The sequence below is a fragment of the Trachurus japonicus genome, chromosome 15 (genome assembly GCF_045865225.1).
Source record: "Trachurus japonicus isolate A0001 chromosome 15, Traja_1.0".
Classification (NCBI taxonomy): domain Eukaryota; kingdom Metazoa; phylum Chordata; class Actinopteri; order Carangiformes; family Carangidae; genus Trachurus; species Trachurus japonicus.
This window is the reverse complement of record NC_140921.1, coordinates 11959680-11973747: the sequence shown is the minus strand read 5'-3', so window position 1 is coordinate 11973747 and position 14068 is coordinate 11959680. Positions and strand designations below refer to the sequence as shown.

Here is a 14068-nt window from a genome sequence, read left to right as displayed (position 1 = left end):
GAGTCACAAACACACACCGTCTCCGAGTGTGTTTGTGTGTGTCTCTCTGTGTGTGTGTGTGTTTGTGTGTGTCTCTGTGTGTGTGTGTGTGTGTGTGTGTACCTCTATGCGTAGGTTCTGCATCTCCTCCGTGAGTGTGTTTCTCTCCTGCATCAGCTGGTTCTGTTTGGCCAGCAGCTCACACACCTGCTGGGCGCTGCTCTGACAGTGACGGTCCAACTGCTGCAGCCTGCAACACACACACACACACACACAGAGAAAGACACACACACAATATTGACTTATACTGTGTGAGGAGAACGAACCCTCCTGGCTGACAAAAACCCAAATGTTGTAAATATTGAAAGAGCGGCTGGATCCACAAAGAGCTTTTAATATCACTGGACTTTGTGTTGATCAAATAATCAACACTGTCGACACGAGTGCGACAGCAGTGTGTGTTTTATAATGTGAGTCGTACAGACGTGCAGGAGCTGAGAGACACACTCGTGATCCGACAAACACACACTTCATCAGTATCGTATGAACTGATCAGATATCGTCCAGATGTGAGTGAGACAATCACAAGACGCACACATCCTCCGAACAATTAAAATTAGGTGCTGGACCTCAAAGAAGAGTGAATCAAAAATAGACAAATAGAGTCCGCACACTAGAGTAGCTCCCTAATGTTTAATGTGAATGCCACCACAAAGCCTGCACAGAACAATTAAAGCAGAAGAAGTAAGTGATCCGGTCGTTTTAGCTAACTTCCTGTCAGCCGATGGAGTTAGCAGCCCCCGCCCTCGTCCCTACGTCACCACATTCACGCGCATCCCTTGGCTGCACACAGAGAGGACCACCCCTTCATGCCGTTCTCTCTCCTCATTGGATAAAGGTTGGAGGATACAAGGAAAGTTTTCTCCTCGGCTTACAGCAGAAGAGCAGAGTGACTGACAGACCCGTGTTTCAGACCAAACACTCTATAGAAGTGATTGCCGTCGGAAGATATAACTATTTAAGACTTATATTAACACAAATATTCCACTTACTTCTGCTTTAAATCAATTCAAGGGATCATCTGTCAGGTCATGTGATGATGACATAGGTGTCAATATCAAAAACTGGTGAAAAAATGTAATGTGTACTTTATGTGGACCTACTGTGCTGCTCTCTGGGCCAGGATCCCCTTGCAAAAGAGATTCTGAATCTCAATGGGATTATTCCTGGTTATCGTCCTCAAATGTCTTGTTTTTGTCCACAAACCAAAGAGAGACTCAGTTTATTGTCATAACGGAACAAAGAAATATTCACATTTAAGAAGCTGAAATCAGAGAATTTTGACTTTTTTTCTCTTAAAAAACGACTCAAACCGATTACTCGATTATCAAAATAGTTGACGATTAATTTAAAGGGACAACGAGGAGTTTTGGAAAGGCGCAGCGTTTTCACACTACATTTATGAGCCTCCGTGCGCACCGTGAAATTCTTTGACCGGCACAAGACAGACTCATGTTTTCATTCATCAAGAATTAAAGTCAGAGGTTCGAAGGCGATCACATACCGTCGTAGTTCCGAGTCCGACCATAAACGGCGATTCGGCGGCGTTATTCTCATGACTCGCCACGAAACCGAAAGTAAAGAAACGCTGGTCGGCTCGACCAGCGTTTCTGCCACTACTAATTAATAACAAAATAACGATAGAGACAAAACGATATACAGTATTTATCGAAAATGGGCCCATTAACAAGTGTGGGTAGCGTAGATTCATCCACATTAACGTGAAACTTTTTTATAACCAAATAGAAACTCCTCGTTGTCCCTTTAATAATTGATTATTGTTCGATTAATTGTTGCGGGTCTACACTCATCTGCTGCTCTGATGTGTTCCCTGAAAACAATCAACAACAGGCTATACTACTGCTTCATGAGTATCAATAGATCTATTGATTAATATTAGACAACACTGTCCTGTAGTCAAACAGTCTGGTGGTGAGAAAGTTGTGCGTTTGTGTGTGTGTCATTACTGGGACGTCCCAATTAGTGTGTCCCCTCTGACAGAGCCGCCGCTCCAGCAGCAACAATCGGCTCTTTCACTGCTGCACTGGGATCAGACTGTGTGTGTGTGTGTGTGTGTGTATGTGGAGGTGGTGTGTGTGTTTTCCAGCTGGGATTTGGGGGTGAGAGTGTATGAATAGTGTGTGTATTGAGTGTGTGGTTGGGGGCAAAGCGGGGGTGGAGGGGGGGCTGTTAAGATATTTCCCACCAGCAGCTCATTATTTCATTCATTCATTCATCCATTCAGACACACACACACACACACACACACACACACACACACACACACACACACACACACACACACACACAAACAAGCACACACACACTCCCCTGATAATTAGGCAGTGGAAACTCAGCACTGGAAAACACATTTGCATCCTCAACTAGTTGTTCATATTTACCTTTCTCTGTCTCTCTCTCATTGCACGCACACACACACACACACACTGACTCTAAGGATGACACACACACACACACACACACCTCTGTCTATCCCTTAAACTTCAGTGATACACACATCTTCATACACACACGCACACACACTTCTACAACAAAACACAAAGCAAACACACATCTGGAGCCGACAGTCATCATCATCGTCTCTTTCACACTTACACAGTTCTGTGTGTGTGTAGCTTTATAACATAAACAAATAATGAAATGTTTATTTGTTTATCTGGAGGTGAAACTACTAGAAAGCCACAAACAGCACAAACACACTCGGACAGACGGCTGCAACACACACACACACACTTGAAACACACACACACACAAACACTCAAACATTTCCTATTGACTCCTATATGATCCAGTTGTTTGTAATGGGTAGTACAGTAACTACAGTAGTATAACTCAAGAAGATAAGATACATTATTAATTTATCTAATCTGAAGTTTTCTTCTCTTCTCACACCTGAGGAAACACCTGCAGACAGATGTTCACAGATGTTGACAGATGTTTTCCATCCACTCTGATGATGAAACAGGAAGCAGCTTTGACAAAAACCAAACAAAAAATCTGAGTTTAAAGCAGAAGTAAGTGATATATTTGTGTTAATATAAGTCTTAAATAGTTATATCTTCTGACAGCAATCACTTACATAGAGTGTTTGGACTGAAACACGGGTCTGTCAGTCACTCTGCTCTGCTCTGAGCCCAGGAGAAAACATTTATCGTATCCTACAGTTTTTATCCAATGAGGAGAGAGAACGGCATGCAGGGCTGTGTGTGCAGCCAAGGGACGCCGTGAATGTGGCGTCGTAGGGACGAGGACTGTTATGGTGCGTTCAAGGAAACTCGTAACTCCTGTTTTTCCAACCTGTGAAGTCGTACCAGTTTGATCTGGTACGAGTTCACCGGTCGGAAGTTACGAGTGGCCGTTATAGTGACTTTCACCGGTAAAACAGGTCGGAAAAACACGAGTGGGTTGCCTGGAACGCTACAAAGTCGTAAGTTGTGACTTGAAGCTGTAATTTACGATTTCAAAAGCCTGCCTGGAACGCAGCATTAGCGAAAACGACCGGACCACTTACTTCTGCTTTAATTTATCTAATCTGAAGTTTTCTTATCCTATCACACCTGAGGAAACACCTGCAGACAGATGTTCACAGATGTTTTCCATCCACTCTGATGATGAAACAGGAAGCAGCTTTGACAAAAACCAAACAAAAAATCTGAGTTTAATCATCTTTCAACTTTTTGTCTGTCGCTGTTTCAACAGGTTCAGAAGGCGACAGGACGATGATGATGATGATGATGATGATGAAGGAGGAGGAGGATGAAGAGACTTGTGGCCTGGGGCAGGGGGAGAGGGGGGGAGACGGGGGAGAGGGGGGAGACGGGGGGAGAGAGAGAGAGAGGTAGCTGGGGGGGAGACAGATGCCCCTGCCCTGCTGGTCATGTTGGCAGTGGCAGGAGCTGCCTGTGTGTGACAGACGGGGGAGGAGAACATCCCGACTCCCCCCAACTGCCCCCCGACCCACTACCCCCCGACCCCCCCTCTCACCCCCCCACAATCTGCTCCCTAACCCCCCCCCCTCCACCTCCTCATTGTCCTCACTCACTCTGCCCGGCGCTGCTTCCACCGCAGGCTTTAATCACTCTCCTCCTCCTCCTCTTCTTCTTCGTCCTCCTCCTCTTCCTCTTCCTCCTCTTCTTCCTCTTCCTCTTTCTCATCCTCCTCTTCTTCCTCCTCCTCCTCCTCTTCCTCTTTCTCATCCTCCTCTTCTTCCTCCTCCTCCTCCTCCTCTTCCTATTCTTCCTCCTCCTCCTCTTCTTCTTCTTCCTCCTCCTCCTCCTCCTCTTCTTCTTCCTCCTCCTCCTCTTCTTCCTCCTCCTCCTCCTCCTCTTCCTATTCTTCCTCCTCCTCCTCTTCTTCTTCTTCCTCCTCCTCCTCCTCCTCCTCTTCTTCTTCGTCCTCCTCCTCCTCTTCTTCTTCCTCCTCCTCCTCTTCTTCTTCTTCCTCCTCCTCCTCCTCTTCTTCTTCTTCCTCCTCATCCTCCTCTTCTTCTTCTTCCTCTTCCTCTTCTTCCCCCTCCTCCTCTTCCTCCTCCTCCTCTTCTTCTTCGTCCTCCTCTTCTTCCTCTTCCTCCTCCTCTTCTTCTTCCTCCTCCTCATCCTCCTCTTCTTCTTCTTCTTCCTCCTCATCCTCCTCTTCTTCTTCTTCTTCCTCCTCCTCCTAATCTTCTTCCTCTTCCTCCTCTTCACCCTCCTCCTCCTCTTCTTCCTCTTCCTCCTACTCTTCCTCTTCCTCCTCTTCTTCTTCTTCCTCCTCCTCCTCTTCTTCCTCCTCTTCTTGCTCCTCTTCTTCTTCCTCTTGCTCCTCCTCCATCATCATCCTCCTCCTCTTCTTCCTACTCCTCCTTCATCATCATCATCATCATCCTCTTCTTCCTCTTCCTCCTCTTCATCCTCTTCCTCCTCCTCTTCTTCTTCCTTCTCCTCCTCTTCCTCCTCTTCTTCCCCTTCTCTTCCTCTTTCTTCTCCTCCTCCTCTTCTTCTTCCTCCTCATCCTCCTCTTCTTCTTCTTCTTCCTCTTCCTCCTCCTCCTCTTCCTCCTCTTCTTCTTCCTCCTCCTCCTCTTCTTCCTCCTCCTCCTCCTCCTCCTCTTCTTCTTCCTCCTGGTCCTCCTAATCTTCCTCCTCCTCTTCTTCTTCTTCCTCCTCCTCCTCCTCCTCCTCTTCCTCCTCCTCCATCATCATCATCATCATCATCAAGTGTTTGAGCCAGCTTCTTCATCACACACACACACAGCTACGACCTGCCCACCTCCCTCCGTCCAGTCCCCCCCCCCCTCCTCCTCCTCCTCCTCTTCCTCCTCTAGTCGGCTGCCAAGCTCCAGTCCGGACCGCCACCATCCCTCCCTCTCCCCCCTCCCACGCCGTCACACACGCAGCACCGCAGCAGGACGCCACCACGTCACACAATAACACACACACACACAGGGAAAGAGCTTCCTGCTGCGAGTGAAGATACAAGATACTAGACACTAAGAGCCGATGCGATGCAGGAGATATCGGCCACACACACACACACACACACACACACACACACACACACACACACACACACACACACACACACACACACACACACACACACACACACACACACACACACACACACACACACACGGAGCAGAGGAGCTAAAGGTCAGGAACGGAGCCTGTTGTTCTGAGGCTGTAAATGTTTGATGAGGGAGGTGTTGGGAACGTCCTTTAGCTCCACGCCGCCAAGCTAATCGGACTCACACTGAGAAAATGCCAACACTCGTCCAATCACGACCTCTGATCTGTGAGCGAGACGATGGACCTGGCCGCCGCCCGGTCAGCGCTGCTTTCTGTTCGTTAACAGAGAGACTAAAGGGATAAATTCACTGATTCAGAAAATGTGAACCACAACCGTTCATATGTGGAGCTGTACATTTAAAAAATACAGAAAACAGTGCTTAAAAATCCACCAGTAACGTTTCTATCCAGAGACGTCGTCCCTGTTGATCTGTATAATCCACCGAACAAGACAGAGCAGCAGACGCCTCCAAATATGGGTGAATAAAACCAAACGATCGCCACAACCAGCTCTCACAGAGGTTCATCATTTGGACCAGAGGTCGACTGATTAATCGGTGATTAGGAATATTTTATAAACAATATATATTGGCAGAAGTTTTGGCTCCAAAACACTCACCGTTGGGCTTATCACGATAGACACGATCGATACCAGTACCAGTGATTTTCCACGATTATCGATATTTATTCGATTCTACGATGAAAAACAAAACAAAAACAGAACTCTTGTGCTTCTAAATTCACTAGGCCTACTTTATTTTTATTTTTTTAAAAGACAGTTTCACATCAAACTTTCTTGTATTTACATTAAGCTTAACTGTGATTCAACGGCTTCTCAAACTGCACAGCATTTAAAGAATTGGCAGAAACATAATGTAATAAGACGACTAAGAATAAGCTTGTCTTCATTCGGTCCAAATTCAAAACACGAACTTGCAGAGCGTCGTGTTTCCAAAAACTTGTGGTGCACATGACATCAGGCAGTTGGAGCGTATCAAAGTCCGGCCACGATCACATACTGTAACAAATGGACCGTGAGTTCGACTGTAGCTGCACCGAGACCACATATTGCTCAGACTCACACATGTCCGCGTCAGCCCCGAGGTAAATTCGTGCAAAACCGCTGATGCGCGTTTCCATCGGGGGCAGTTTTTCAGCAAGTAGTCTCTGCATTTACCGCCAACTCTGTCTTGTAACGTTCCGTTATTATCTCATAGTGTGGTGAATGTGCAGGTCACAACTTGTCCACCAGAGCGTTTTGGAGTTTTTGGATTGTGTATTAATGAGTTTGATGAGGGAAACCAAGAAATCCCATTAGCCTCTGTACAGTAGCGTAGCTCTGAGCAGCTCACGGCTCTGCTCCGCCGTTCTAAAAATAGCTTGCACCGACAATTAAAGGTAACGAACCTACTGCTACGACTATAGGGATTATGACAATGGGTCAATTCACCAAAATGTTGAACTAACACTTTAAAAATACGGTGTCTTACATTTCCCATGATGCAACTTTCCTTATACTTGATCTGCCTCTTACACATCCACATGTTTAAAACTCAACATCTTTCTCCACTGTTGAGTTTCTTAAATATAAATGTTACTTTATCTTGCGTCCTCATTATTCCACAAACTGAAGCTCTGAGCAGTAAAACAACCCAAATACAGGTGTTGAGGAGAGACACACACAACATGATCTGTGTGTGTGTGTGTGTGACGTGTGTGTGTGTCGTTCAGTGCCAGCCGGCGCTCAGACACACACACCGGTCTGACGGTAAGTGAGCTGAATATCCAGGCAGCCAGTAAATCAGTCGGTCGGGTCGCGGCCTGAGATGTTTAAAGCGGCTGCAGGTTGTAAGCTGCAGGTTTATGTAATGCAGTAACTAAAGCTTTGACCCTGGCACGAACACACACACACACTCACTGACACACACACACACAACCACACACACACATACAGAGTGTCTGGTCAGAGAGCTGCCAACCTCTGGCCTCCTTATACAACCCACACACACACACACACTCTCTAATCCACCTCCTGTCTCACCTTGCATACCCTGTCTCAGAGGGGGGGTGTGTGTGTGTCCATCAGTGTGTGTGCGTGTGTGTATATCAGTGTGTATGTGTGTGTGCGTGTGTGTGTGTGTGTGTGTGTGTGTGTGTGTGTGTGATTATGGCAGCGCTCCTTCCAGCAGCTAAAGCAGAAAATCCAATAACTGGCCTCTATCGACTGGCACACTCATTAATTAGGGCTTAATACGGCTTAATGCTCGGGCACTGCCCTGCACTAACACACACACACACAGACACACACACACACACACTGCGGGCTGGCTTGCCGCTGCCCGCTGCCTGGAACTGGCGAGGAGAGGAGGAGGAGGAGGAGGAAGGATGAAGGGATGGATGGAGGGATGAACTGAGTTAACAGGATGTTCAGGTGGAAGGTGGCGGCGAAACACAAACACCGACGGTTTGTGGCATCGGACGGGACGAGGTGTGTGTGTGTGTGTGTGTGTGTGTGACCTGGTACCAGGACACCACCTGCTGGATCCCCTGACTTACTGACACACACACACACACACACACACACACACACGGACGACAAAAAACCACCCACACGCACAACAATAACTCCTCAATTATGCACTAAAAGCACCTGAAACAGCTTCAGGAGTGAAAACGCTGCTGTTTGTCGTCGTTGTTGGCGGCGTCATTGTTGTCATGTGTGTGTGTGTGTGTGTGTGTGTGTTTCTCTCTCTCCAACAGACATAATAAACGCTGGTTTTCGCTGGGAGGCAGTTTGCAGTAATTTCCCCCGACGGCCCCGATAATCAAACTCTGCACCTCGAACCGCTGCCTCTCTATTGACTGTTGCTGCTGCTAAGGAGATTAATTACAACACACACACACACAGGCAGACACACAGTTCCCTCTCTGTGGTATACATCAGTCGTAGCCCACAGCTAGTGTCTAAACTCTGCTGTGTGTGTGTTTGTGTGTCTGTTTGTGTGTGTGTGTTTGCATATTTATTTACAGGTGGAAGCAGCAGATCTCCTACAGGCAGCGGTCCGAGGGGGAACGAGCTGCGAACGTCACGTCGACAGCGTAACAGGAAAAAAAGGAAAAAGGATCTGGAAGCAGCAACGTTCACGTCTGTCATTCAGAAAAGCCCCGTATGAACCTGTGTGTGTGTGTTCGAGTGTGTGTGTGTGTGTGTGTGTGTGTGTGTGTGTGTTAATTACCAAACAAATCAGCCAGTGGAGTGTGTGTCGCTTTAAGAAGAAAATATTTACTGGACGGCGCATACATTATCAAAATGGCATCAAAAATAATTATATAAATAAATATATGAATAAAAAAAAGCCACAGAGTGAACTAACGTCCTACTGTACAATCTGTGTGTGTGCGTGTGTGAATTTGTGTGTTTGTGTGCGCGTGTTTCCAGGAATAACTCCGCTCACGTTAAACCCAGGGAGCGCGTTAGACGAGGTCTAAAATTAAAGACAATGAAAGGCCGTAATTAAAGAGCAAATTTTTAACTGCGCTCCTGTAATGAGACACACACACACACATACACGCACACACGCGCACACACGCACACACACACATAGAGATACAGCCACAGACACACTATCATAGACAGAGGAAATTAGGAAAATTAAATAGGATTTGTGTAAGAAATTAAGTGTAAAAATCAGATTGAAAACATAATGATGAATCTGTGTGTGTGTGTGTGTGTGTGTGTGTAGCATGCAGGGGGCCTAGGGGGTAAAGAATGCAGGCAGACGGCCTTGGCTTGCCTGGTTACAACAACAATGCCAGGGGCATGAAGGCTGCAGCTGCCACACACACACACACACACACACACACACACACACAGTCACTCACACACACACACAGACGCACACAAACGCAAAACATGCACACACAACCATATTTTGCCCAATCCCCGGCCCACCACCATCACCACCCTCACACCCCAGCGCTCTAGCTAGCGAAATCTTGGCTGGCACACAACTGCACTCAAGAATCTGTGTGTATATGTGTGTGTGTGTGTGTGTGTGTGTGTGTGTGTGTGTGTGTGTGTGTGTGTGTGTGTGTGTGTGTGTGTGTGTGCCTGAAGGCGTGCCCCCTCCTCCTCCAACCTGTCATGCCAGTTGTTGCTCTTGCTAACATGCACGTTTGACATGGGAACACGATTGGTGACACTGTGTGTTTTGATCAGGACGGGAACGACGCTCCCTCCCTCCTTCCCTCCTTTCCTCCCCCCTTTCCTTCCTCCCTCACTCCTTCCCTCCCTCCCTCCCTCCCTCCTTCCCTCGCTCGCTTGTACTTATTTATTTGTCGTTCCCTCTGTGCGCTGTGTGTTCAGTCACTGCTGCAAACACCTGACTCTTGTGCACTCTACCTCTGTAACTTTACATATCAGCATCAGCATCATCAGCATCTTAGTCTTTTCCTCCCTCTCCAGCTGTCTGAACCTTTTCTCCAACTTCTCCTTCGCAGACAAAATCACACTAAAAAAAATACAAAAAAAAACACGCTTAGCATCTAAACATCTGAATACACAGGTTACACTATATACCGTATACACCATTACAGTGTATATACTTCATATTAAATCCATTTTATTGAGCTTTGAAGTGAACATACTGTACACTATCAGAGCCACGCCACTTCATTTTAACAAAACCAGGTTTTCTGCAGCTTCCAAAAAGAAAGATAAACCTCAGAGGAAGGTAAAATGTTTTAAATTTCAAACAACAAAAGTCAAACATATTTTCTTTTTCCTGAAGAAAATGTTGTTTTAAGATATTTTTATCCAACTTCTCCTACTGAAATGGTCTTAAATTAATTAAGTTTACACTGTTTTTTACTTGGAAATCAGCTTTAAAATCATCTGTGTGACAACTGAGGATGTTGTTTTTCCTTTTCCAACTCGACACTGATAAGAAGGAAAAGCTGACAAGAGTTTCAGATGTTACTTAAGATGCCAAACGCACTAAAACTCCACAGTTCATCTGCAGCTGTGCTGATGTTGAAGTCGACACTCAACTGAACCTTTTGGGAAATTTTAGAATAATGTTTAATGTCTCTACAACATTTAATCTTTCACTTCAGCTGAAGACTCACTGCTGATATTAGTTTTTTATTATTATTTGTGAGTGTTTCATCAGTTATATTTTGTTACTGTTGTGGTTGTTACTGTCCTTGCTTTAAAAGGATCTTACTGTGAAGTATTTTGTGACTTTTATTTTGAAATCTTTATGTCTGAAAGAGGCAACTAATTTATGAAAGTTAAAATGCATCACAATTTATTTAGTAAGAAATCATCAGTGGACTAAACCACCTCTGCTTTTTAAATGTCCCCACCCATTTATTTTAGACTACTTATATATTTTTCTGTCTTAATTTTTTGGATTTAAATTCAAATTGATTGATCAGTTTTCATTGATCTGAAACAATGTTTGTTGAAGTAACTGATCTTATGAACGTCACGTCTGCTTGTACCGTTGCCAGAGTTACGTTACGGCTCAATGTGGACGCAGTCGTAACAGAAAGTCTGAGCTCTGACTGAAGTGATGTTACTTTGAAAACAAGATCAGATGAATCAGCTGATCCATGGACGACAGATTAAAACATTAAAAAAAAAAACCTTAAGCTCTGTGACTTCATTTTAAACAATGTTATATATTATTACAGGATTTATAATTTGTTTAAAATGTTGTTGTGAGCTCTTTTACTCTTTTATCAGAATATACGTAAATGCTGTGTTAAAATGAAGTCCTATTGATCTATGTTGATCCTATTGACCCTGTTGATACCCTGTTTGGCCAAACAGAACTGAGCTTTTAGTCTAAACCTTTATTTTTATTTTTTTTAAAACAACCTCTGATTGATATCCTCTATTTTATGTTGTTTACTTAAAATTTTATATTCCATATTTTCTTCTTGGTTATAATCACATCACATCAGGATGTAATCCATCATCCAGAGGCTTGAAATGAGCATTTCACCATCAGATGACATGTAGATCGTTAAAAAGATAAAAAAAATAAAAATACTGGTTAGACAGATTTCATTAAAAAAATGAATAAATAAAAGGTGATAAATGGAATAATCAATTAACCTGTTTCAAATATACACTAAAAGATCAAAATGACTCTTTGATCTGATGCGACTCCTGTGAGCCGGGACACAGAACAGAGTCATTATATATGAAGCCCAGCGTTTGTTAACCTTTTTTAGTTACATTAAACAGATCTGGGAGGGGATATCAGAAATATATTCAGACTCTGGCCAGAAAAAACAAAAAAAAACAAAAAACAAAGCAGTAAACGGCAGAAGTCGCCTCTTCTTTCATTTCATCACTGTGTGAACAGAGGTTTGCGAGCCGCTGCAGGCTGTTATATCATCTATTCAATGTCAAAGTGTTTGCTGCCGAGAGGCCTGCTGACTCTTTTTAAGTCTTGTGTTTAGTGTTTGCTTTTTGCCGGCATCAAAGTGTTTTCAGCTGCTGTTACTTTTAACATTTTTTTCCAAAGAAGGGGGGGGGCAGGTGTTTCCGCACGACTTTTCTAGTTGTAGTTTTATGAAGTAGTGTTAGCGAGTGTCACTGACTGGGGCTCGAGATGTGACGCTTTGCACAGTTAACGCTCCAGCTTGCAAGCCTCTGGCTACAGCCCGACATCTGAGCTGCAAATCTGTGCGTCTCTATGTGTGTGTGTGTGTGTGTGTGTGTGTGTGTGTGTGTGCGTGTGTGTGCGTCTGTGTGTGTGCGTGTGATAGAGCTGTAAAGCCACCGTTTGACAATGCTCTTTCAGCAGGCCGCCCTGCGTTCGCTCCCGGCTACAGAAGCCAGCTGGGCAATGCAGAGATGGAAACGATGAGAGGAGAAGAGAAGAGAAGAGAAGAGAAGGAGAAGGAGAAGGATGAGGGATGAGGGATGGAGAAGAAGGAGGGAGGAGGAGGAGGGAGGACGACTGATCAGCGCCATCCAGAGGTAAGAAGAGCGTGAGTGTGAGAGAAAAAAAGGAGAAGAAGTTTAATTATGAAATGTGGATCAAACTGCTCCTCTCTTTTATGATGGAGTTGACATTTTTGTACCAGGTGCATCAGTGAGAATTATTATTGTAATAATAGATGATAAATTTAACTTTACTTATTTTCCTGGGTGTATCTATAAAAATAGAGATATATATTACTGTTTTTTTGTTTGTTTGTTTGTTTTTACAAAATGCTCAGATGATGTGTGGGAACGTGTCTGGACCAGGTATGTTTGAAGAGTTCGGTAAAAAAAATATATATATATAGACCAAAAAAACAAAACAAAAAACACCTCCCACTGCCTCCAACGTCGTAACGTTCCTCAACGTTTTCTGTCACACACTCAACTTTTCTTCCAGGAAAAAAAAAAAAAAAAAACTGCTGTTATTTCCTGATTTTTTAAAATGCATGAAGAGAGAAATAGAAAAAAGAAAAAAAGAAAACAGTGCATATGTGTTGAGTAAAAAAGTAAAGAGGTGACAGCAGTGATGTTAATATTAACGATCTGTGGAAGCGTTTTAATTGTTCGTGTGTAAACGCTGCACCTCACACTGGGCCTTCTTCATCATCATCACCATCATCTTCCTCCTTTATGACCCCCCCTCTCTACCTCTCAGATCACACACACACACAGTTGCGCCTCATCATCTCACACACACACACACACACACACACACTCACACACAGATGAGACAAATGAAAGCTGTCCTGTTTTCTTCGGCCCAGCCGCTGCCAACTTCATTTGCAAATGAAAAGTTTTGCGAGGAGCGTCCTTTTGCTTCTGGGGCATGGCAGCACACTGTGTGTTTGGGGGTGAGCAGGGGGAGGGGGAGTGGGGAGTGGGTGGGTGAGGAGAGACGAGGGTCTGACAGAGGGTGTGTGTTGTGTGTGTGTGTGTGTGTGTGTGTGTGTGTGTGTGTGTGTGTGTGGCAGAAGCCCAGACGAAGCAGCCCTCGCCCGGGGCTTCGCTGTCCGCCCGCGGTAGCAGCAAGCCTGTTCCTTCTTCCCCGGCCCGCCGCGACCATTTGTTCCATTAACCAATCTCCTGGAGCCTCTGGTGCAAACACACACACACACACACACACATCCACAGGCATACATACTTCAACAACTGCTTGCACAGCTCATGCCACACATGGCCCTCCATCCCTCCTCCATCCTTCGCTCCATCCTTCCCTCCCTCCTCTACTTTCCTCCAGACGCACGCACCATCTTTCTTCTTGGAGGCCATATGGCCCAGTGAAGCCTGTGGATCTACAGGCACATCTGCGTATATGTTGCTGCTCTCCTTAAAGGGCTGCACCGTGAGCTCTCTCACACACACACACACACACACACACACAGAGGACTGATGAACACGCTGCTGTCACTATGTGTTGGATAAGCGAGCGTTGGTGTTATGTCGGTCTGTCGTACATGTGT

General features: G+C 45.1%; 1 protein-coding gene across 2 annotated transcripts in view; it reads right to left on the bottom strand.

The window, feature by feature from the left end:
* Window positions 1–14068, bottom strand: part of sdccag8 (SHH signaling and ciliogenesis regulator sdccag8) — a 52880-nt gene that overhangs the window by 1221 nt on the left and 37591 nt on the right. For both annotated transcript variants that reach the window (XM_085799604.1, XM_085799605.1), the window contains exon 17: window positions 103–229. In XM_085799604.1, coding sequence (XP_085655730.1) covers window positions 103–229 — 127 coding nt within the window. The remainder of the gene's footprint in view (window positions 1–102; window positions 230–14068) is intronic.